At 40.6% G+C, this 24,416-nt stretch overlaps 2 protein-coding genes across 2 annotated transcripts in view; one reads left to right on the plus strand and one right to left on the minus strand.

The window, feature by feature from the left end:
* Positions 1-726: 726 nt before the first annotated feature.
* On the minus strand, positions 727-11,922 carry LOC134003469 (thrombospondin-2-like). Its single transcript, XM_062442689.1, has 22 exons — positions 11,644-11,922; positions 11,442-11,507; positions 11,145-11,281; positions 10,453-10,511; positions 9,981-10,110; positions 8,914-9,007; positions 8,660-8,821; positions 8,237-8,413; positions 7,979-8,152; positions 7,565-7,695; positions 7,246-7,380; positions 6,928-7,146; positions 6,710-6,817; positions 6,437-6,596; positions 5,829-5,947; positions 5,511-5,745; positions 4,937-5,164; positions 4,715-4,845; positions 4,287-4,427; positions 3,992-4,089; positions 1,272-1,411; positions 727-1,144 (listed from the first exon to the last, which is right to left on the minus strand). Exons 2-22 carry the CDS (start codon positions 11,503-11,505, stop codon positions 1,137-1,139), a joined length of 2,850 nt encoding a protein of 949 aa, XP_062298673.1. The 5' UTR covers positions 11,506-11,507; positions 11,644-11,922; the 3' UTR covers positions 727-1,136.
* A 3,303-nt stretch (positions 11,923-15,225) lies between these two features.
* Positions 15,226-24,416, plus strand: part of LOC134003359 (proteasome activator complex subunit 4B-like) — a 36,863-nt gene continuing 27,672 nt past the window's right edge. Inside the window, exons 1-10 of the mRNA XM_062442527.1 lie at positions 15,226-15,428; positions 16,048-16,188; positions 18,699-18,815; positions 20,964-21,008; positions 21,210-21,359; positions 22,127-22,190; positions 22,767-22,841; positions 23,298-23,420; positions 23,518-23,610; positions 23,944-24,122. Of these exons, the coding sequence (XP_062298511.1) occupies positions 15,226-15,428; positions 16,048-16,188; positions 18,699-18,815; positions 20,964-21,008; positions 21,210-21,359; positions 22,127-22,190; positions 22,767-22,841; positions 23,298-23,420; positions 23,518-23,610; positions 23,944-24,122 (1,190 nt within the window). The remainder of the gene's footprint in view (positions 15,429-16,047; positions 16,189-18,698; positions 18,816-20,963; positions 21,009-21,209; positions 21,360-22,126; positions 22,191-22,766; positions 22,842-23,297; positions 23,421-23,517; positions 23,611-23,943; positions 24,123-24,416) is intronic.

Genomic DNA, 24,416 nt, shown 5'->3' on the forward strand with positions numbered 1-24,416 from the left:
AATTAATACATCTATCCATCTTAATGTTTTGTTATTGTTCATATTATTATATGGTACTGTCCAAATATATATATATATATATATATATATTTTTTTTTTTTTTTTTTTTTAATCAGGGAGGAAAAGATGGAGATGTAATTTTCAGAATTTCTTTTGTGGAAAAAACATCAGACACATTTTTATTATTCCAAGCGAGTATTTTATAAATCTAGAGGGGATCTTTAAGTCTGAGTTTATGACGTGTATGCAAGAGCATGATTTGTGACATCACAACTAGTTTGGATGCCAATTCAATATGAAACTTACACAAAAGCAACATGGAAACTTTACTGAAGCACATATCTTGTGTAAACTTTTAGAATGAACAAAATGAGGAATAACTCAATGAGGAATAAAGAGTGGATGTAATTTTAAGGATTTTAGTTAGGTCAATTTACTATTTTGTGGAAAGAAAATAGGCTATGACAGCATATGTCATGTATATTAAAACACGTCTGCATTAGATCTTTAATAATTTATCTGGTGTTATTTAAAAAAAACAATCAAATATTTCCAATCTTATTTGGTTTATCAATCTCAGCTAACCTTTGTCAGACCAGTTTCATCTCTCCCACTCAGTATTTGTAAGTATTACTTTCACCACTAGGGGGTGGTAGAGACCATGTTTAAACAATGGCATGTGTAGGCAACTGAACTGGTGTCATCAGAAAAGGAAAAAAAAAAGCATTGAAAAAAAAGTATTTTATTGATAAGTTACCAGACATCTGCACAGTGCTCTACTTACACCATCATCAATTCATCCTCACATCTCTCCCTTCCACTTCTGGCATCTGGCAATAAATAATTATTTACAACCATTAATGAGAAGCAAATGAAAAGCAACAAGAAGTTACTATCATTAGAGATACTGTCAGTAGTGTACAGCAAATGAACACAGCCTGAAATCAATACTGTTGCATAAAAAGCTGATAGATAGATGATGGTCACTAATTGATAGTCGTGGCAGTTTAAAGGCTTGCTTCCTCTCTCTCTCTCTCTCTCTCTCTCTCTCTCTGTTGTAATTAGATTTTCTGAAAGTAATGTGGATCTCTGACGGCTCGTTGTAGAGTTTCCTGAACATCCCAGCAAAAAATGATTCAGTTATCTGTGAAGAAAAAAGAAAAAAAAGGAGACCACAGATATGATTATAAGAGGAACTGATTTTCAAATGCTGCAGGACAAGTGCACCATGATCAGTAGTCAGGACAAATAATGTTGACAGGACATCTCACCTCTGCACTCATATTTGAGGTCTGAGAAAAGGACGTGTTCCTGAGAGAAGACAAACAGTCCAAGTCTGCCTCCAGCCAGGGTGTGGTCGTACACAGCCCCCGAGTCCGACAAAATCTCCCTGCCCTCATACACCACAACCCTGCAGTGGAAATACAACCCAGCTGACATCATCACACACAGCAGCACCCACCATGTGGTTGTTCATAGATTCACCTATGGCAACCTGAGAGACAGCTCAAACGAAAAAAATAAATAAAACTTTTTCTTTAACAACCTAATAGGTTTACTAATATTATAATCAGCATAGTCACTCAAAATGCTGTAATTAAGCACAGTTCCCAAGTACTTGTGCTTTACTTGAATATGTTTATTCTCTGCTACCACTACATTTGAAATGGATATATTGTACTTTTTACTCCACTGCATTTATCTACTTTCACTTTGAAGATTGAGATTTTTAGAAACCGACAGTACAATGATCTTCTAAGATATGATACAGTAACTAAAACCACCCAAAAATATATAAAACAGCTAGAATCTGCTCTACCGCAGCTAGCGCAATATTACAGTGCTGCTTATTTGTAAATAATATAGTATAATAAATAATAGTACGAATATTTTGTCTGCATAGTGAATACTTTTATTTAATAAGTGAATACTTTAAGTACATTTTACTGATAATACATAGCCTACATTTACTTATTAAAAAAATTGAATGCAGGGCTTTTCTTGTAATAAAACATACTATGGTACTTTTAGTTCAACCTGCATTCATTTATTTATTTTTTGGCAACTTGGATGCAGCAGAATAAAATTGTGAACACAGCACTGAAATATCATAACCTTTTAAAGGTTTGGAGTGTTGGATTTAGTACCACTCCTCCCTGCTCCTCTCCTCTTATAATGATGTAGGAGAACCTATGGTGGCTGTGAAACTATTGAAAAATGCGAAAGACCCTCACTAGAGCCAGTGTTTGCTTTGTCCGTTCCCGGCTACTGTAAAAACATGGTGGTGCAACATTATCATTCATTTGGAGTTGTGTCTCTGTCCATCTGGTGAATGTAAATCCAATATTCATTTTCTTTTAGTTCTGTTTTGGGTCTCTGTCAACTCCTGAAGGAAATATCTTAATCTTTAGCTGCTAAATGCTTCACTATGTCCACATTGTAGTCGCTAACTGTGTCCATTTGGTTTTGAAAATAACACTATGACAGCGGTGAGAGTGAACCAAAACAGTAAAGTTGTGGGTTGGACAGCTAAACAATGAGCTGTAACCCACTTTAAAGCCCTGTAGGTTCATCAATGCCTCCCATATTACTAATTGTCACTGGATATATTGTTTTTAGGATCTGAATACTTCTTCCTCTATTAATGCCAGCATACCCCACATTTCTGGGTCAAGTTTGTTGTTTTGTAGCTTATTTTCCTGTCTATTCTCTGTTTTACTATTTATTGCTGTAAATAACATTGATGACTGACGTCATATGATTTATTTACAATAGAGCTTTGTAGCAACTCTCCAAAAAAAAAAAGTTTGTCTGTCCCTCAGCATCTTTTCAAACCAACATTCAATAAGCACACAGTCAACCTTACTGTCACACAGTACCCAGAACGCAATGACATTTTCAAAGATCGTCTTCTTTAAGAACACTTCTGTAATTGGAACAACTGAGCTTCACACAGTTTTCTTTTCCCTCACTTTTTCTCAGCATGTTAACCTTACTGAGGTAGTGATGTTCTCCCAGTCTGCACATAAACAGCACAGAACACAAAGCACTCGTTGCCTGGAGGGGTTTGAAAGTCCATTAGTGAAAAGTACAACTAAGCAGAAGTAGATGTGACAGGTTCTGTAGAACTGGGTAGGACAAAAAAAGTGAATTAAACTGTTATCACAAAATAACTCTTAGTGATTTATGATATATGCTGGAGTATAAGAACGTCTGAGGGTGAAAAATCTTCTTCAGTGGTGGCACTTAATGTGATTTTCACAGATTTAAGACGTTATTTAGTACAGATTATTTCTCCACTAAAACCTTCATGAACTGTAGCACCGAGAGTAAATGACTGCACCCTGAATGTGTGACTTAAAGGAACATACCAGTGTTTTTTCCATGTCTTAAAGCATTTTGTACAAATCACATGTATTTAACAACGTTGCTATTGTTCTTCAGTGTTTTAGAGTTGTTTGTCTCCATTCATTTAATACAGTATAATGGTAAAACTTGCTTTAAATTGGTGATCTCCAGTGAACATTATGTTGTTATTGTAATGAACTTATTTTGACATTAGCTGATGCTCACCAGTCTCAAATAAATCTGAAACCTCTGCAAGTTGATTTCCATACTGTCCAGACATGAAGGGAAAGCAACAGATGCTTGAAAATTACTTGAAAAAGAAATTTAGGCGGACAGATAATGCTCTAAAACACTGACATGATCTTCTAAAAGCAAAGCCAATAATTTATTTTTTTTAAAACTGGAATTAAAACTTTAAGGATTCTCTTAATGTTGAGTTATTTCTACAAGTGCTCTTACACGTGTGTTTTTTGTAACTTAAGAAAATGGGTGATTTACAAAATCCTTATCCAGTTGTGGTTTATAACAGCTCAACAAGAAAATATGAATATAGGCTCCTAAGAGGAAAATCAACCAGGTGATGAAACCCTGAACTCCATACTGTGCATCGGTTCTTGTGTTTGTAACAATCTCAAGCTTGTACCTGATGAACCCAGTTTTGGGTCTGTGGATGAGGTGCAGGCGGTAAGCTGTGAAGTCCTTCCAGCCAATTTTATTGGGGTCATGCCACAATGTTCTGACCTGAGACGAACAGACAAACATAGAATTCAGGGTGGACAAGAGTACTGTATTTGTGTCTGATCTTTACTGAGGCAGTATAACAACGGATGGGCTGTTGAAGGTCGTTTTAGTGAAGATTTATATTTTTGAGTAAGAGATTTAGAGTGTAATGAGTAGAACATAAATGGACAAAAACATATTGAGTCATTGATTCATGCCTGGTGTCTGGTGTTTCCGGTGTGCCACAGAGCATTGCGTAAATACTCCCCTGGTCCTGTAGTGGAGTTGACCAGTTTAATGGAGACTCCAGCTGTAGCGAAAGCTTTGAATGGCCTTTTTTCCCAGTAGGACTGTGACACCTGTTGTCATTGAATGAAAGGATATGAAAGATAAAAGAGAGTGAGAGAGTTTGGGTTTATATATACAGTGGTAGATGGCTGAAGAGGACTGTCACTGCACACAAGAGGACAAGGTTGTAAAGTATTTTATGTACTTTTTCATGTTTTGCCAGTGAGAAATCTGATATAAATTGTGCGTTTATGGTCAAGGAGATATTTAAAAATGTATAAAGAGAAATATAACTTTGGATTCTTCCACTGGTGAAACCATTAGGTGTTATCATAAATGTTCTGCATTCATGCCTCACCTGTTTCCACATGACGGCATAGAAGCGTCGACTGGATTGGTAGCCAAACACAATGCCAGCATAGTCGTCATCTCGGTCGGTGTTCACATAAAACGTCACACTGAAGTCTACTGCGCTGAACTTGTCATAACCTGTTTAAGTAACGGGAACATTGTTTTTAACCCTTTTAGACAACTATCATTATACTTTGAGTGGGATTTGATTTTTTGTGGTTAGTGTCACCTAAAGCGATGCCAGGGTCCGAGTTGGCTGTCTGCAGCAATTCGGTGCCCTGGCTGCGGATCACCCAGAGAGGGTCAGACTGCGTGGTGCCTTTAGGGTCCAACAAAACAACCTGAAATTTCCTGAAGTCTGTAGACCCGATGTCATGGTTCAGTGGACAAGGGTCCAGCGCATCTGGAATACTGTCATTATCAAAGTCCTCAAAGCATGAGTCTCCACTGCCATCGCCTGAAAGAGAAAAAGAATGTAACATTGTGACATCCTGGACTTTTCTGCCAAGAAGGAAATAAAAAGGACCTGATAATGTGCAGATGTAGTAGGACAGTCCTGCATGATGGTGGATAGATTAAATCTTTTATTCATGATTAATCACTCTACTGAGAGCCATAAATGGTTTATGTTGCATGTCCAACATTGACATGACCGGGATCAGTGGGAGCATACCGGACCGATCGTCACAAGATTTGACTACACGACTGCAAAATCCATTAATCATAAATTGTAAAAAATATTTCCCCTTAATATCCAAGATTTATTCTCAGCTAATATTGAGAAAAACTCTCAAAACACTGACCATTAGAGTCTTGCTGTTCCCTGTTGGACACCAGTCTGCAATTGTCCCTGTCGTCAGGGATACCATCATTATCGTCGTCATGGTCACACTCGTCTCCCTTCCCGTCATTGTCATGGTCAGCCTGGTTGCTATTGGCGATGTAGGGACAGTTGTCTAGAGAGTTTTGATGGCCGTCCTCGTCGATGTCCTCATTGTCGTCACACATGTCGCCCACCAAGTCGCTGTCAGAGTCGAACTGCAAACACACACACACAAACATGATTACACAGTAGCAATATTTATGTGAACATAATATGAAGTTGTATGTGTTTTCTGCACCTGCAGTGGGTTGTGCAGAAGGGGGCAGTTGTCACACTGGTCTCCAACACCATCCATGTCTGTGTCTCTCTGATCAGTGTTATAGACTAAGGGACAGTTGTCACGTTCATTCAGAACCTCTGGAGAAAGAGGGACATAAACACACTCAGATGGGCAGCAGATAAATCACTTTTTTTTGTTTAGGTAAGTATATATCATGTTGGTGTTAATGAAATACAGTGTGGGAGCTCAAAAGAAGTAGTTATTACCTGTTCCTTATTACCTGTAAAGTGTGCAGTCTTCTAATTAAGTATTTATGAGTAAAAGGAATAATAGGGAGAGTTTAGTTGTGTTCTTTTTTTTTCTACCAATCTACTGTTCCACACTCCAGTCCAGTAGGTGGTGGTAATGCACTTATAAGCTGGTTTGCTAACTGCCATTAAAACTCAATGAAGTAGAGGAAGCAGAAGATGACAAAAAAAATAAAGTTAACAAAAAAAAAATTAACAATGAGCTAATTGTTGAGTATATCAAAAAATATAGGTCTTTCATTTCTACCAAAGGTGTTGTTTAGGGCACTACAAAACCCATATAATTGTTCCAGGCCTCATTTAATGAATAGCTCCTACCATCTCCATCCATGTCAATGCTGCAGGCATCTCCCTCTCCGTTGTCATCAGTGTCCGTCTGCAGTGGGTTGCTATCAAACGGACAGTTGTCACAACGGTCCCCGACTCCGTCCCTGTCAGAGTCAAACTGCCGAGGGTTGTACACCAGTGGGCAGTTGTCCTATGCCAAATACATGCACATTAGCGCACACATACACAGAAGGCATGTGAATATGTACCTGTTTTCAGTCATGTCATATTCAAAGCTACTCAATGTCCAAGTCACAGTCTCACCCTCTCATCTAGGATGTCATCATTGTCGTCATCAGGATCACAGGCGTCTCCTAGTCCGTCCATGTCCAGGTCTTCCTGTCCAGAGTTTGGCAATCTGGGGCAATTATCCTGTAGCAAATCACAACTCAGTTTAGTGGAATAACATCCAACCAGAACAGGTCTTAGCAATAAATTAATAGTTTAGATGATGTTTTTGTTGTTATGTTTTGCTTTTTAACCTTTTGACAGTGATAGGTTGCATTCTGTTTGCAGGGCAGTTTGTAGTTGGGCCAGCCATCCAGATCAGAGTCTTCACCACACAGGAAGCCATCACCCGCGAACCCAATAGCACACACACACTTGTACAAGACCTCAGATGCCAGGCCCAGGTACACACACTGAGCATACTTGTGGCAGGAGTGTGATTTGTCTTTGCAAGGATTGTATGGTTCACACACCTACAATCAGAGCAACTACTTAAGAATCTGAAAGAAGTTCGTAATTGTAGTTCAACGCAAATGAAAATCATTCATACAAAGGAAAATGTGAACACATGCCTGCTTGATTTCCTGGGCTTCCTGCAATCCAAGGCCGAATGGCTGAGTGCCTTTATAGCGAGGAGGACAGGGCAGACAGTAGAACCCAGGGTCAGTGTTCACGCACTTTGTGACGCACACACCTTCCACTTCACACTGCAGAGATAGAGGAATTAACAATGCTAGTGTATTATACAAAGGCGTTACAGGTATTGTGTACATCTCTTTGGCAGGATTGAACTACACTATATTTTTCTCTTAAAAGATCACTTTGTCAGACAGTCTCACATGATCGCATACAAGGTGATATCACGTATCATCCTGTATCAGCCCTTATTACCTCATTCTCATCTTCACAGTAAGTGCCATTGCCATTTAAACCCAACGGGCAGCGTCCACATTCCCATGATCCATCGATATGCGACGTGCATTCCACTCCAGGAAAACATGGATTTGACAGCAAACACACATCTGGAAACATATATAAGGTTAAGTCTTTTGCACAAATCCTGTGGAAATTGCACAAATTGTCCAAGATTGGCTGCTCTCTTCTGTGCCTCCACAACTTAATAAAATTCCGAATAAACACTGCAAGTTAATATTTTTTATTCCTGCAGATATGTTTTCTCTAATAAAATAGGATTAAAGTTTATTCATCAATGTGGGCTCAGCCTACTTCTAGTGTAATATCTGTTTTCACATTTAAGATGTACATACCTATAATATAAGGTTTTTGGACTAGGTTATTTTTTACCTAAAGGGCATTCTTGTTTGTTACATGCTTCGTAGTCAGCAGCATCTCCTGCACAAGGCTTTCCACCATGCTGAGGGGCAGGATTCGAGCACTCCCGCAGGCGAGTCAAAAGGCCTCCCCCACACGACTGTGAGCACAGTGACCATTCAGACCAGGCTGTCCAGCCTCCAGCAACTACACACAGACACACCATTCACCTGTAAGTTAATTAAGTACCATTGGTGTAACTTGCATGTACATTTGTGCTTGTGTACTTACTTGGGCAGAGTGTATTGTTGCAAGATTTTGTCTCCCTGGCGCTTCCTTTGCACCCTTTGCCCCCTTTCTGTGGTGGAGGATTGTTGCACAGACGGACACGTGTGATATTACCCTCACCACATGTGGTTGTACACGCAGACCAAGGAGACCAAAGGCCCCAGTTCCCGTCAGTGCGCGCTAGACATGCAACAAGAGCATACAGATTGTGAAAAGTTTAGGGGTTTTTTTTAAGTCTGGAAACATCTCAGAGTAGAATTCAACCACAGCTCCACACTGTGTATACATTTAGGAAACTAAAATGACAATGATAACAATCTCTAAAATCCATGTGTATGCCAGTTGTGCTCAATCAATAAAAAAAACCCCAAACAAACAAATTAGATCAAGACATGCACAAATCAGACATGCAGGGTGACGTCCTACCCTTGCGCCCACACTTCATCGGCATGCAACTGCGGGTTTGAAGTGACGGGCCCGGGCAGCCCATGACACTATTGCAGGATCGGCCCCTTTGCTGCCCTCCACGCCCACAGGTGACAGAACAGTCAGTCCACTCGGACCATTGGGACCAACCATCCTTGTTATCTTTAAATACATACAAAAACATACACTATTGATATGCTTCTACTGAATTTTGTCATCTTAGCACACTTTGTCAGCACTACATCATAACTCACTGAGACAGACAGGGCAGCACTCCTCATCGATAAAGGACGGATTGATGCAGGATACAGGAGGGCACAACACCTGCTGACACACCACCTTTCCATCCTGGTGAAGGAGAAGGTGACCAATGTTCACACGTTTAGATTTCAAAGCCATACCATTAGTCAGGCCAAGTTAGTTTGAGCCAGATGTTTTGCTAAATGCCGACCCTTTCATAGGAATGGTATGCTGTCATGACTCAGAATAAATCTACTCCCTCAATCCATCCTTGACAAAACTAATGATTTTTTATAAACAGAAACAGACACAGAGGGGAGGATGAAGCAAGCACAAAAAAAACAGAAGCAGACTAACAAAAAGGCAGCTCTGGAAATGAATATAACCTCACTGGATACAAGTGAAACTTAAGTATCTCCCCAACTGGTAAATGCATTTTAGAGCTGTTCAACATTCTGGAAAATATACTTATTTGCTCCTTTGCCAAAACTACTCTCATGTTTGTCCATTTAATATGAAGCCACAGCCAGGGGGCCGTTAGCTTAGCAAGAGAATGGAATCAGGGGAGAACAGCTAGCCTGGCTTTGTCCACAGGAAGAAATCTGCCAAATCAAAGAAGTTGTTAAATTACAACTTGACGATTTTACACAGTTTTTTATGGATTAAAAAAATAAGATATAGTATTAATTTTGGACTTTAGACTTTTTTGGGTTTTTTTTTTACCAGGTCAAACCTTGAGACATATATGTTAAGACTCTCAAGCCTCAGTTGTCAATAAAGTCGACACTCAAGTCAGTCAAATCTTTAGAGTATCAAGTATCACGTAAGTGAAGTCTCACAGCAGTCAAGTTCAAGTCAAAAGATTTTTTAATAATTTAGATAAATAAAGAAAATGAGACTTGGAGTCAAATCAGACTTCAGTCACAACCATGAGGACTTGAGAAGATTTACTATCTACTGTAAGTAATATAATGCAGGTGATGCTGAGTTCTATCTATGACAGATCTTCCATTCAGTCAGAGACTTGCATGGTGCTCTCCCAGGAAAAACAAGCAAGCAACAAGCTTTGTTCAACACGAACCCAGCAGGTACAGGCGGTGCAGCTGTCAACCTCCCAGTCCTCCCCCTGGTCGTAGACTCGTCCATCCTGCACACACCAGATCTCCCCGTCTCTGTCTCTGTCAAGATCAGTGTCATCACTGCCATCGACATAGCCATCGCCGTAGCCATCGCCGTAGCCATCGCCATCGCCACCACCACCACCTCCACCACCACCACCACTGCCTATGCCACCACCACCATCTACGCCACCACCACCACCTCCACCACCACCGCCTATGCCACCACCACCACCACCACCGCCTATGCCACCACCACTGCCTATGCCACCACCACCACCACCACCGTCTACGCGACCACCACTGCCTATGCCGCCACCTATGCCGCCACCTATGCCGCCGCCACTGCTGCTTCTGCTGTCACCGCTGCCGGTGCTGCTGCTGCTGCTTCTGCTGCTGCTGCTGAGGCTTCTGCTGCTGCTGAGGCTTCTGCTGCTGCTGCTGCTGTTGCTAAGTTCAGCCAAAGATATGCGCATCTCTTCATTTTCTTTTGACTGAGAACACAAAAACATATGTAGCACTTTAAAACTTTATAATAATTGCCAAGAAAGCATTTTTAAAAAATGTATTTACATACATACATAGAGACTTGAATTTGGCTAGAACAGTGGTGAGATGATTAGTAGCCAAAATTCTAACACTGATTGCATTCTTCCTGCTTGTTTTTTCCCCCAAAATTATGAGGATATTTACCACAAACCACAGTGTCTCCTGCCAGAAAAAGCATGTTGCTGTTTGTTCCACTTGCACTGAAAGAAGAGCAACTCTGTTTCTGGTTTGTCGCACAGATTTCCCACAAACTCAAGTGCAATGTAAAGTGCATTGCAAAGGCTGGTGTACAGTTTTTACATTGTTCATTTGTTTATGACCACACAAAAAAGTGTGAATTGTGAATTTTGCAATATTTCACGAATGTTAAAAAGTTGCACTTAACACCTTTTACTGGGCATCTATACATATCCAAAACTCCTTCCTTTTTTATTAAAAATAGCACTTTTTTTCTCAAATTCTCTTCTGAAATACAATTTCTTGCTTGACCCATATCAATATAAATGTTGCATCAGAAAGTTAAACACGACAAACAAATTCCAACATGCAGATGGCACATGTGCTCATATGTGTCTTACTACTCTGTCCAGGTCTTCAAGCAGGTTGCTGGTAACAATACGCAAGCCTTGGATCTCAGTGAGTATCTCCACCAGTTCTTCACATGGATGACGACACATTTTTGGCGGCACATTGTCGACCTCTCCACCACCCACACCTGCAGAGAAGGCACATGTGTGTGGTCTGCGTCAGATTGTATACTTAAGTCCATGTTGAGTGAAATAGAAGGTGAAACTGCATGCGTACATACAGTATATCTGAATTCAGTTATCGTATGTGTGTCCATGTGTTCATGAGCAAATGCACATCTGTGGTACCTGTGCACACAGCTGCTGCATAGAGGAGTATCATAAGCCAGGGAAAACCTCTCAGCGGACTCATTCCTGTTCACACATAAATCACATGTGTAGTCGCCATGAAATACAGCAACCCTACTACACCACCATCACACATTGCAAGCAGGACTGCTGCCAAAGAGATAGAAGAAGAAGAAGATAAGGGGGAATTAACTTTGCATACCTGCGTACTCCTTGCTGCTCTTCCTTTCTCCACGATTAGAAATCACGGCTGGTAGGCTCGTCCCTGCTGCAGCTCCACAGGGGCTGTGATGGAATGTCTGTTTCCTTTCCCTCTTCCTTACAGTATTTCCTCGTCTCCTTGTTTCCTTCCTCACCTTGGCATCCGGTCTGAGGATAACCAGCCCAGCTTCCTCAGTATTTGCCGTTAAATCACCCAAATAAAATCTTCTGAGTAAAGAACATGCGGACAGCTCTGTTAGTTCTGTAGAAAGTTTTAATGTGGTCATGTATTTGCATGTGTGTGTGTGTGTGTGTGTGTGTGTGTGTGTGTGTGTGTGTGTGTGTGTGTGTGTGTGAGCATGTGAGCGTGTGTGTGTGTGTGTATGTGAGAGAGAGAGGCAGGAGTGGGGGCCATATATTACCCGTCTGTCTGGCGATGGACTGGGCTTGCATATCTCCCAGCGAGAAACCCAGCTGGATGGAAGGAACTTGTGTGTGTGTGTGTGTGTGTGTGTGTGTGTGTGTGTGTGTGTGTGTGTGTGTGTGTGTGTGTGTGTGTGTGTGTGTGTGTGTGTGTGTGTGTGTGTGTGTGTGTGTGTGTGTGTGTGTGTGTGTGTGTGTGTGTGTGTGTGTTGACGTTTCGATGCAGGTTTCCCAGACACATCATTTACACTCCTCACTCTCCAAACTGAGACACACATGAAAACATGCACCGACACACATGCACACTCATTGGCTGCCTGAGTTTTCCAATATTTTAGGAGCAAGAGAACTGGCATCCTCATGAATCCCTGGTGAAAATTAAAGACTTGATGTTTGTGTTTGTTTCTTAGGACTGATTTTTTTTATTTTTTTTTATGTCTGCAGAAGATCACGAGCTAAATATGAGCAAGCTGATGGAATACAAAAACATCTACTTCCATTGGGATCATCATTTCTTTCCCCTCTCTCTCTCGCTCTTTTTCTTTTTTCTCCATCACTTTTCTCTCTCTTTCTTTCTGTTCGGGCTTCTCCCTGCTGAGTCAAAGAGGCATCATCATCCTGAATCACATTTTCCATCTGTAGACTCCACTTGTGGAATAATGAATCTCACAGATGTGTGCACACGCACGTGCACACACATGCAAGCGCCTGTGCCCATACAAACACACACACACACGCACAAAATTCCAACAAATTCCCTATTTGCAGACACCTAGAAACATCACAACAGAGAGCAAATAGGAACAGACACCATGTTTCTTCATGGAAGTGATTCAACAGCCATGGCAGTGAAAGCAGGTGCTGTCTCTGCTCTGGGAGTCAGAAAAGCCCAAAAGTAATACGATCTGAAAGGATACAGTAAAAGGTAAAGCCTTGGGTGAGATTACTTGGCAAAAACTAGCGTCACACTCTTGGACTGATATGTCTGCCCTGTCGTGTGGAAGGCACTTTCTGCTCTCGGATCTCTTTTCAAAGTCCACAACTCTGTCCGTCTTCCCCTGTGTTTATAGAGGGAAGATAGTTTTAAAGAGGGCACTCCGCCTTGCTGTCTCTGAAAGGTTAAACTGATTGAAGGTTGTATGGCCATCACAGGCTGTAGCCTGTGAGACTGAGACAGGGTTGAGAAACAGAGAATTTTATGCAATCAAGCGGCTTAAGTAAAGGCTGAGGTGGGGTTGCAGCAATTGCCCCATTTCTTAAAGTATCCAGACAAGACAATTCAAAAGGCTTTTGATTTAAGCCCTAGCTGTGAGCAGCAAACTCACCAGACAATATCCTGCAATTGCTGCACCACTCTAAGCATGGAGTGGTCAGAGAATTACATGGGCTTAAAGTAAACGGATTTACATGGAAGGGTGCGCACAACACAAGAATGGAGGAGGTCGGGGACAAAGGTGTCATAAGAGAGCAGGACAGACATGGATAACATGAGCAAAACTTGTTAGGGATTGTGAATTATTTATGTAGTGGCATATTTCAGCACATGGTTAAATATATACTTAAGTGGCATGTAGCCAAAGCGTAGATAGATAGATAGATAGATAGATAGATAGATAGATAGATAGATAGATAGATAGATAGATAGATAGATAGATAGATAGATAGATAGATAGATAGATAGATAGATAGATAGTTGGCAGGATAGATACTGATTAACTAAATAAACTAGACAGACCCCTTTGTTTATCCCACTAACAGTCATACTAGGTCAGTAGAACAGCAGAGGGACATTAATCCAGTAATCAGATCATCCTAATATTCTGAAGATTAGCTAGCACCACATACACACACAGCGCCTCTGGGATTTGTAGTCCAGAATTATGCATTCGGACTCCTTCCTTGCCCATTTACCAGCAGGCATACACGAAGAAAGCCGTCAAATATCAAAGCCTTTTCTCATTAGTCTCACTGGTGCTGAAATCAAAGTCTGACCTCACAGTAATGCACCCACTACAGACCTGTGGGCTAGTCATTTGGCTCGACCGCCTGCGTCGTGCGTCACGGCCACCACAGAGGTGACGCAGCGGAACCTGTGCAGAGGTCTGCCTGCCCATATATTGTGATTATGTTTCAGGCAAAGTACTGTTTAAATACATTATCTTGACAGGTTCATCAATGATGACAAATTAGTTTAAGTCTGTCGTTTCTGTTCCGTTCCGTTTGGCGTCATCAATGTATCAATTGGACTTCAGTAGCATTTCCTTGATGATCGGTGTGAAATTGAAAAGGTTTTTCTAGATTAGTCTCAGTCTCTTTTGTGCCTATGTGTTTATACGTGTAGGATTTCAGATAGTTCCACTTCCTAAGTTTCTTTTCAGACACTCTACGGTCAAACACGGTTCCCTGCTCATATTTTGGGACGTTCTGGCTCGACATTGGGAATTTCATACATGTAACATTCAGCTGGTCTGAGAAAGGAGAGAATGCTTAGCAGGGAAATCCAAATCTCTCCATGTCTATGAATCAAATGGTTTTACCAGGGCTGTTTTAGCTCGACAGTGTGAATTTTAAAACATAATTTAGTGGGCTATAATCTGAAATTCTGTTTAAAAACACACCAACAAAAACACAGAAGAGTTCGCCTTAAGACATAATTAAAAGATTCATCAAGGAAATTTCAGACCAATGTTATCAAGGAAATGCTACCACTAATAAAAAAACAAAACTGATGACTTCAAAGTTTCACTAATGTATTCTCTGGTTTCTTCAGGCTTCAGTCATTATCAGGATACTCTAACTATAAACTAAACTAAACTATATATCACGATAAAGATTGATACACTCGTTTTTAAACAGCACCTTGCCAAAATCATTACAATGTTTGGCTGTATTCTTTGTAGCTGTGCGCGCTCCCGCCAGGTGCATGCAGTTCTCTGCGCACCGGCCCTGTGCGCGCTCAAGGCTTTGCACAGCTCAATTAGTGTGACACACTTTCCCCTGTGACCACCTGCTTTCCGCCCGGTCACTGGACACAGCAGATTATGCCCTCTAACTTCGACAGAGCACTTCCAAGCAGACACAACATTCATTAGATAAAGAAAAAGGAGCGTCTTTCTTTGCTTTTTTTACGCGCGCTCTCAGCAGAAAAGTGACCCCGGCTATGACTGTGGATGGAGATATGGCTGACCAGTCCGTGTTCACCCCTCAGAAGGAGATCGTGTATAACGGCCTGCTGCCTTACTCCGACCAGTTAGACCGGGAGGCCACGGAGCTGTTGGAGGACATCAAAGCGAACCTGTCCAGAGCAGTCCTCCTCAGAGAGCTGTGGCCCGGGGTCGCTTTCTGGTCCAGGAAACTCTTCTCGTAAGTGTTGAAGTATATACAGTATGACAGCTTAAACCCATAATTTGTTATTGAGCATATTTCCTATCTATTAATATAATGATTTCATAATATAGTAGTTCATCCAGACAGCTATTTTGAGGCCATTGTACTGGATTGACAGGTTTAAAAGTTGTATAAATACCCTTCTGGCACAAAAACAACAAAAACAAAAGTTAATAAGCCTCACACATGTGCTCTAATATTCGTTGCAGGACTGTAATGTTGAGTTTAGAAGGGTATAAAATAAACATTCAATCCTTCGAAGTGAGGAACAAAGTGCCAAACAAAATTTCAGTGTCATATGTAACGAAGGGATCTATGTGGTGTTACAGACCTTCCCCAAGCTCTGTCTGGCTTTAGAGAGCACCAGGGCTTCATCTTCTGCCCTGCAACTGTAAATAAAGGCTTGTCTTTTAATTCACTTTGTCTACTTGGCATCTGCTCAAATTCCATGAGGTTAGTCAAGTTAAACAAGTGGGCGTCCCCCTCTTCATCTCAACAAGGCTCTGTATTTGAGAATATGGGTCAGCTGCAGGAAGCAGGAAGTGATCAGCTGCCCACTAATGGTCACCTCTCACCCCTCATCCCTCATCCTCAGGTTTCTGAAGCTGTATGGCCGGCGGTTCAGCAAAGATGACCACATCCTCTTCATTAAGCTGCTGTATGAGTTGGTCACGCTGCCCAACCTGGAGCCCTACATGATGCAGAGCTATGCCAGACTGCTCATTCAGCTTCTCAAGTGGGTGTGATGCTAACACATAGACACACACACACACACACACACACACACACACACACACACACACACACACACACACACACACACACTAAAAGATATATCTGAGTTCCTCATCCTTGGGGACAAGATGAAGACCTTGCAGTAGTAGTAGCTCCTTTGCTTTAAAAAGAGCAAGTTGAGGTGGTTAAGGAATCTGATCAGGCGTCTCCCTGTGGACGCCCGGGGCAGACCCAGAGCACACTGGAGGGACTACTTATCCCATGTGGCCTGGGAATGCCTCAGGATCTCCCAGGAGAAGCTGGAGGACGTGGCTGGGGAGAAGGATGTCTGGATTACTACCCTGCTGTTGGCTTTATGGATGGGTTGCATTATTCTGTACAGAACATTAAAACAATTAAGAAAACATGACAGATATTCATTATAACAAAGCATTATTTTGTACTAAAGCAATGAGAGCTTTAAAATAGAAAGCTGACCAGCGTCAGATCCATTGCCTTTGTAGCCCTTTATAATGAGATCACAGTTGGTAAACATCAGTGTGCCACAAGTGGTATACTGATGTCAAGTCCCATGACGTGTTAAAGTGGATTTTTCACTTACCTCTCTGCTATTTGGGGCTCTGCCATGTGGAGCTTAGGACAACCTGCAGAGTTGAGAAAGAAAAATAAGAGTAATTTAAAAAGCACCCGTAGAGTGTTGGCCGAATTATCCTCTAAATTTGTTATTACAGTTATAGAAAATGTTATGTCTGGACCTGCATCAAAAAGAAAAAAATGGCCAAAAAAAATGGCCTAGACAAATGTAGATCAGCACCAAAATCTATTCTTGCTTCTTCCATTGGATACATTTGTACCAGATTCTACTGAAATCTGTTTAGACGTTTGTGTGTTTTTTTGTTGTGTTTTTTTTTTTAGATATCCTGCTAGCGGATAACCAAACAAATAAGCAGACAGACAAACTGGCAAACAAACAAAAGAAGTAAAAACTATAAAATTGGCCAAAGTAACAAGCATGTTCCATCAGTTATTGGGGGTTTAAAGCAACTGTGGTTTCAATGTGATTTTCCTTCCATGTTGTATGGTTTATGTCCAAGAAAAAAAAACTAAATACATATGGCAACACTAAAGTTGCTCCACCCTTAAGTCAGTTTTAGCTTCTACAATGCAAATATGATTTTGTCAATAATGATGGAGTGAAAATGAAATGGCCAATTGAGGCAGATTATGAGGCTAGAACAGTATGATGTGCACGTGTTATGGGTACAAAGAACAAGTAGTTTATGGGGAGTGGATACACACACACACACACACACGCAAGGATACACCCATTCAAGCAGACGTGCACACACACAGATAAAAACAAGGACAATGGAGTGTGTTGGCTTTATGGTGCATTTATTACTTTTAAGTCCTGACCTATACTGCGACTCCCTTGCTTTTGTCTCTCAAATCAGATCTGTCAGTACTCTAGCGAATGTAGCGTGTTCTCGGAGACGGTCGCATTCATCATTTCCCATTTGTATCCCGTTGTTTCCATGATTTTCACATCCATCACAAAACAACATCATAATGTAGATGTCGTTTGTCTTGTCCATTGGATGAAAAGAGAAAGATCTGGGCTAACCGTATATCAAGTGCAAGGTCTCACAGCTGAGATATAAATTTGATACTCGACATCATGCATAGGGTCTCAATAGGCTTTTTTTTTTCATCCCTCGCATTTCACTGTCATTTCCCCGATTGTCTCTTCTTCCCTTCATTTTTCAAATCTCCCCAATGAGAGTCTGTTTTATAGCTGTTCGATGAACGAGAGAGGGGGAGAGAAGAGGAATCCAAGGCTGTGGAAATTGTGCATATTCTCCACTGCAGGGGCTTTCAACCTTTCTGGGGAGTTTATTCCAATATATAAAGCACATAAAAATGTCAATTTAACAAAGAAGTAAGTAATAGAGTGAAGAGAAGGTTTGTGAAACTTCCTCAGGAGGATTTAAAACTTGCTCTGCTTTATAACACTTACAAAGTAAACCAGCAATCAGAAAGCTTAACATGATGTTAGAGAAGTCAAGAATAATAGAAAAAGATATCTTTATTGTGTGACTGGCTAGCAGAAATCCAGTGGTGTCTGCTTTCAGATGTCAAACCTTCCTCATTTTTCCCTACGGGGTTGTTTTGTGAATAGTTTAGAGCAGCTGAGTCTGCACCTGCAAATTACCAATGCTTGCCTGTTAATTCAGTTATGCTGGATACGAAGAATCATGGCGTTATGTTTGAAGAAATGTCTGGAACTTGGCAGTCGTCGTGTTTTAGCACAGCCTGAGAGGTAGTGAGTCATTTTCCCATGATTACAGGCGCCTTCAGACACCCTGTAGTGTTTCTCTTAAGTATAATATTATAACTGTCATTTAGTCTTGAGAGGACATTTTTCAAAAGTTTGAATATCAAGAAACCTGCCTGAAGTCCTGAAAAACCGTATAGGGTAAATAATCGATAATTATTTTCTTTTTCTAACAGGAAGAAGGAACTGCTGTCAAGGGATGACCTACAGTTGCCATGGCGACCACTCTACAATCTGTATGAGAGGGTCGTCTACTCTAAAGTCGAACACCTTGGACTCGTCTGGTTCCCCAAGTATGTGGTTTTACCTTTATATCTCAGTATGTATCTCAAATGTCCCACAATAAATAGGTTAAACTTTGTGCAACACTTTCTATGATGCCCATCTCTATAATGCGTGCATACTTATAATGCTTTATTATCTGCTTATAGTAATATAAAATTAAAAATTGAAAACATTTATATTATAATCATAGTATAGTCAATTTTATAATGCATTGTAGTGTAATTTTAAGTTACTCTAAGTGGTCATTGGGTGCTTTAAGTAAAGTAATGAAATTCCTGAAGTATAGGCTGATATAATACATGACAAGCTGGTTTGAGTCACTTTAAGTGGTCATTGGTTGCTTTAAGTAAAGTGAGAAAATATTTTTAATTCTGCCAGCGAAGGAGGATTCCCTGCCAGGTCTCAAACCCTGATCTTCCACACCACAGACAGCTGCACTAACCAGTCAGCCAAATATTTAATGCGCTGGCTAAAGACCGGTGCGTCACGCTGCAGGGCACGGGACTGAAGCGTGACACTATGCAAGAAGAAGACACAAAATGTTAGAAAATCATTGTAATTGTTTAACAGGTCATAACAGAAACTGAGTACTTTTTGATGATGAACAACATTAACATTTCACTAATGTAACCCCCCCCCCCCCAATAAAGCTCACTCTAGACACTAAAATAATTATAGATAATACCTGAAACAAATCTACTAAACCTGTAAGATTTGATCATTAATAGTTAATCCTTAAAAACTGGTGTTAACACTCGTTAACCCTCAATCTGGATAAGTCTCAACCTTTTTAAATGGATATTTTTCTTTATTAGAACTTGTCAAAAATCAGTATTCTTACTTCTATATAAAGTCATCTACAAATAGCGACCACCAATTGTCACCCACTATCAACAACACCATTCCTCCCATGTGTCAGCCTTCTCATTCACATCCATTCATTTTAAGGACCAGGTCTAAATATAATTCTTCTGAATTATAAGCAAACAACGCAGGAATATTATTCTGTCTAATATATTTTTCTGAGTCAAAGGTAATTTTTTTTGGTTTTTGTTCAAATTGCCATATTCGTATTATGAGAATAGGAACTGTTTCTCACTTGAGGTGTATTTTGACGAACTGTCAACTTCTCACAGATGTTTTAAATGTTTCTTCCAGCGAGTCAGCAGGTAACCATGGTAACCATTCCCCAACAGTCTGTGCAAGGCACAGATACACAGCACACTCAAACCTACAACAAAACTGACTGGATCTGCTTTTATTTATTTATTTATTAGTCAAAGCTGGAACTCTGTAAAGGCACAGATTTTAGTTATTATCTATAATTTGAGGCAATTTAGTGTTTAGAGTGAGCTCTTTGGGGAAACATTATATTGGTGGCATGCAAATGTCCATCAGTCATCATCATCATCCAATAATTGTGTCAAAACAGAATACTTAATTTCTTTTATGGCCGGGTAAACACCTAAATTTATTTTACAACGTTCCTTGGTTCTCAGATAGTGTCACGGTGCAGGTCCATGCCTGCAAGAGAATAACGACCACAGATGAGACATTTTGGCCTTTGGCCAATGGATCAAATCTTTGGCTGACTAGTTGGCGCAGCTGTCTGCGGTCTGGAAGACCGGGGTTCAACCCGGTGATTGAATCCTCCCTCAACACACGGAGATATTTTGATATTTTCTCACTTTACTTAAAGCAGACAATGACAATTAGTAGTGACTTATGACCAGCTTGTAAGGTATCATTTCTAATATATATATATATTATATCAGGAATTACATTGCATAAAGTATTACAAAAAATGTTTTTAGTTAGTTATCAAGAAAAGAAGCTGTCTGTGCTTTCTCAAATATAATGAACTGCTGCTTTGCTCTGTTGTATATCACTCTAAACTGATTATCTGTCTATTGTGGTCCAATCCGACAAAAAAAAGTTATATTAAGGTGTCACCTTTGGCTCTAGGAACATTTTGTAGGCACTTGTTCTTACATTTTACAGACTAAATTATTATGATTATTGGTTAATTAATGATTAAATTAATTGTTTGTTGCAGCCCGAAAGTTCAATTATTGATGAAGACACGTGGATCTCATAAGACAGTTAAAGCATAACACAAACACACTCACACACCTCCTCTCTCTGCTTGTTTGCAGCTCAGTGGACCACATTTTGAAGGCTTTGATCAAAAGCTGCAGACTGTAAGTCTCATCCACTGTGATCATGTAATTTGTGCACCGGATAATGTATTGCTTTGATCTTCAGTTGAGCTACGTACTGTTGATCAGTGTGTGTGTTTGTAACTTTAGCTGTATTTGCTTGTCTGCATCTATTTGTGCTCATGTCTGTCTGTGCTGTGTGTGCGCTTGCATGTGATGCATGCGTTCTTGTGAATTTCCAAGGTATTTCCCTGCATCGTCCACCAAGGAGATGCTGGAAGAGTGGCGCCCCCTGCTGTGCGTGTTTGACATGATCATGCAGAAGGCCGTCAGCAACATGGAGCTGTTCCTGCCTACTATCATGCCCCCAGAGGAGCACAGTCAGGGCTTCCAGTAAGTGGGCCAAGTTGAATGGCTTCTTGCACACTTTTGTATTTAGAAACTGGATTACACGCCAAGTGCAGCATTCCAGAGCCAGAGCTAACAAAAAGGGTTTATAAAGTTTTAGCAAAAGTGCTCCTTATTTATTTATAGATCCATCTCTGCCAGCAGATAAAGTTCAAATATGTTGCATTCTTTTGTTCCTGTGATGGAAACTCAACTACTCTTGTTAAATCACAATATTTTCATTAGCTAATTTGGTTGGATCTTGTAACCTTGCTATATTCCTTCCAACTGCAGTGCCTTGAGTGCGTCTTGTAAAAACCACGTGTTTATATGTTTGCACCTGAGAGCCTCAATAAATAATGTTCCTCATGCATTAGCATTGGTTCCTCTCTACTTGTTTTGCTAATATTTTGATTTCCTGGAAAACCTTTGCCCCTCTCTCTCTCCACTCCTTTTGTGACTGTGCTCCAACTATCAAGCCTCTTCACAGCGTTCTTCAGTGTATTCACTCTTTCGCAAGCTATTTTTCTGGATTTAGTCTTGGATTCATCAGCAGTTTCTGCACAGTTTCCACAATACATCATCTTTAATACTCTATTTTTCCATTTCAGTTTTTCTCTCGCTCCTCCAGAACCTACAGGGGAGGGAGTGAGTTCATATTTTGGGGTATTGGAGATAGATGAGGGGAATTCGACGGCAGCCTCAGGTGTGTTTGTGTGTTTGTGTGCCGGTGGGTGTGAATATAATGCTGTTTTTTTCCTGTGTGCTTTCAGGTTGTGGTTTGATGAATTAATGAATCTTTGGGTGTCAGTGCAAAATCAACCAAGCTGGGAAGGGGTGAGCTGCACACACACACACACACACACACACACACACACACACACACACACACACATATGCACACTCAGAATATTTCAGGTGTTGACCCTTTCTAAATAATTTGGCACCTAGTGCTCACTGGCATGAAAGTGTAAGTCTTAATGCAACATCAAAGTTTCATTAAGTTGAAACTAATGAAAATTCCACCCTTCAAATCTCATAAATCTGTGGTGGATTTTTAAAAATATTTTTAAATTATGGAGCAGTGAATCATGTAGTTTTCCACTTCTAAGTAATTTGGAATGACACACTTTTTCACATTTCCCAATGGCGATGATTGAAATGTTGAAATGTTGTTAACGTATTAGCAGTTTCCAGCCGGCGTATAGATAAGATTTTCCATTTGTGCCTCTGCCATGCTTTCATCAAGCCTCCTGGTCCAAAGCTGTCTGGCTGTGCACACTTCGTCTCTTCTTGAACATCTCTTCTTCTTTTTTTCCGAAGTGGCTATAGTTAATTCTCGGAATGACAGCTTTCACTTCAGGGAATGTTCTTTGTGCTCGCCGTGATTGTTTGTTTTATGTTGTCTTGCAGCACCTAGTGAACCTGTTTACTCGCCTCGCCAATGACAACATTGGCTATGTGGACTGGACCCCATATATTCCCACAGTGAGTCATTAGCAGAGTTACACTCACCGGCCACTTCAGTAGGTACACCTGAGCAATCTAATGCAATCCGTTACAACAGCTGTGCAATAAATTCTACATTTACACAGCTTATACATTTTCAGTTGTTGCTGACATTGTTAGAAAGGTTATAATTCTACTCTAAGTTTATTATTGAGGTTGTAGTGGGTGATAGTGTACTGGGGTGCTTCATATTAAAAGGTTAATTAATATTTTGTGCACTACATTAACATACATAAGGGGGGCAAAATGTTAAGAACCCTTTTCAATGTAATGCACTCCAGTACACCACCACTATCCAGACAGAATTTATGGCAGAGCTCTTGTATTGGATTTCATTAGATTGCACAGGTGTTCCTAATAATGTTGCCGGTGAGTGTATGTGGTTATGTAAGTGTGTCTGTATATCATTAGTTAAACTGTCCATTGTTTGTGTAGATCTTCACCAGGATCCTGCGCAGTCTGAACCTTCCAGTTGGGGTCAGTCAGATGGTGGCACCACGCTATCTTACCAACTCCTATGACATAGGACACTTGGTGTTGTGGATCACAGCTCTACTGGTACACATGCTTTAGACTTTGTCTTATAAAAATACATCACAAAACACATTTTTGTTGCTGCTTAATTGTGGTTACTACCTGATTTTTAAACTTGCAGGGTGGACCAGGAAATCCAGCACAGAAGGAGTTGACCTGTCTCTTTAACAGTATCGCCTCCTTTTACCATCCATCCAATCATGGTCGCTGGCAGGTAAGTGTCTTTCTCACTTACACACACACACACACACACACACACACACACACACACACACACACACACACACACACACACACACACACACACACACACTCATGCACACACTCAGAGTTTCAGGTTATAAATGCATTTTCAGGCAGTTGCTGTCACCCTCTTAGAATATCCTGCCATTGAGGACTTGGCTGGCTTTCGTCGTACTAACAACACAATAATGAAACTCAAAACTTCTGGAGAAATAATATCACAGGTCTGTTTATGATCTGTGAATATGTCTCTGGGTCATGACTCTAATGTTGAATATGTGTGGGTGTGTGTGTGTGTGTGCAGTCTCGACTGATGCGTTTGCTTCAGCGTCTCCCGGCGAGTGTCGTGCGCCGCGTGCACCGGGAACGTCACGCTGCCCCCAGCTGGATCACACTGGTTCCTGAATGTCAGAGGCTGACAGACGAAGACTTGCAGGATTTCACGCGCAGCCTCATTGGAGCTGCCCTGCTGGCCATGTTCAGGTACTGCACTTTGTTAGTAGTTAGCCATAGCATCAACAACATCATCCTGTCACTAAACTTTAATAGTCACCTTTGTGTTGTAAATGTTAGAGGTCTGGAGAAATTTAACAGCTATAAAATGATGAAATATAAATATGTTGCAAATGTACATGCTTATAGTTTAATATGATATAATATACATATAATAATAATACATATACCTACATGCATACATTATATGCATGTACATAATAATAATATCTGTACACGGACAACACGAGTGGATTTAATGTAACATAATGAGCTTGACATGAC

The sequence above is a fragment of the Scomber scombrus genome, chromosome 21, assembly GCF_963691925.1.
Source record: "Scomber scombrus chromosome 21, fScoSco1.1, whole genome shotgun sequence".
NCBI lineage: Eukaryota > Metazoa > Chordata > Actinopteri > Scombriformes > Scombridae > Scomber > Scomber scombrus.

What these genes read in the sequence shown, in the direction of transcription:
- LOC134003469 (XM_062442689.1), bottom strand. Translation starts at nt 11,505, where the DNA reads ATGAGTCCGCTGAGAGGTTTTCCCTGGCTTATGATACTCCTCTATGCA. An exon ending in CAACCTATCACTGTCAAAAG is followed by an intron (nt 6,818 to 6,927) that starts GTTAAAAAGCAA and finishes GATTTGCTACAG; the next exon opens with GATAATTGCCCCAGATTGCC. An exon ending in ATGACATCCTAGATGAGAGG is followed by an intron (nt 6,597 to 6,709) that starts GTGAGACTGTGA and finishes TATTTGGCATAG; the next exon opens with GACAACTGCCCACTGGTGTA.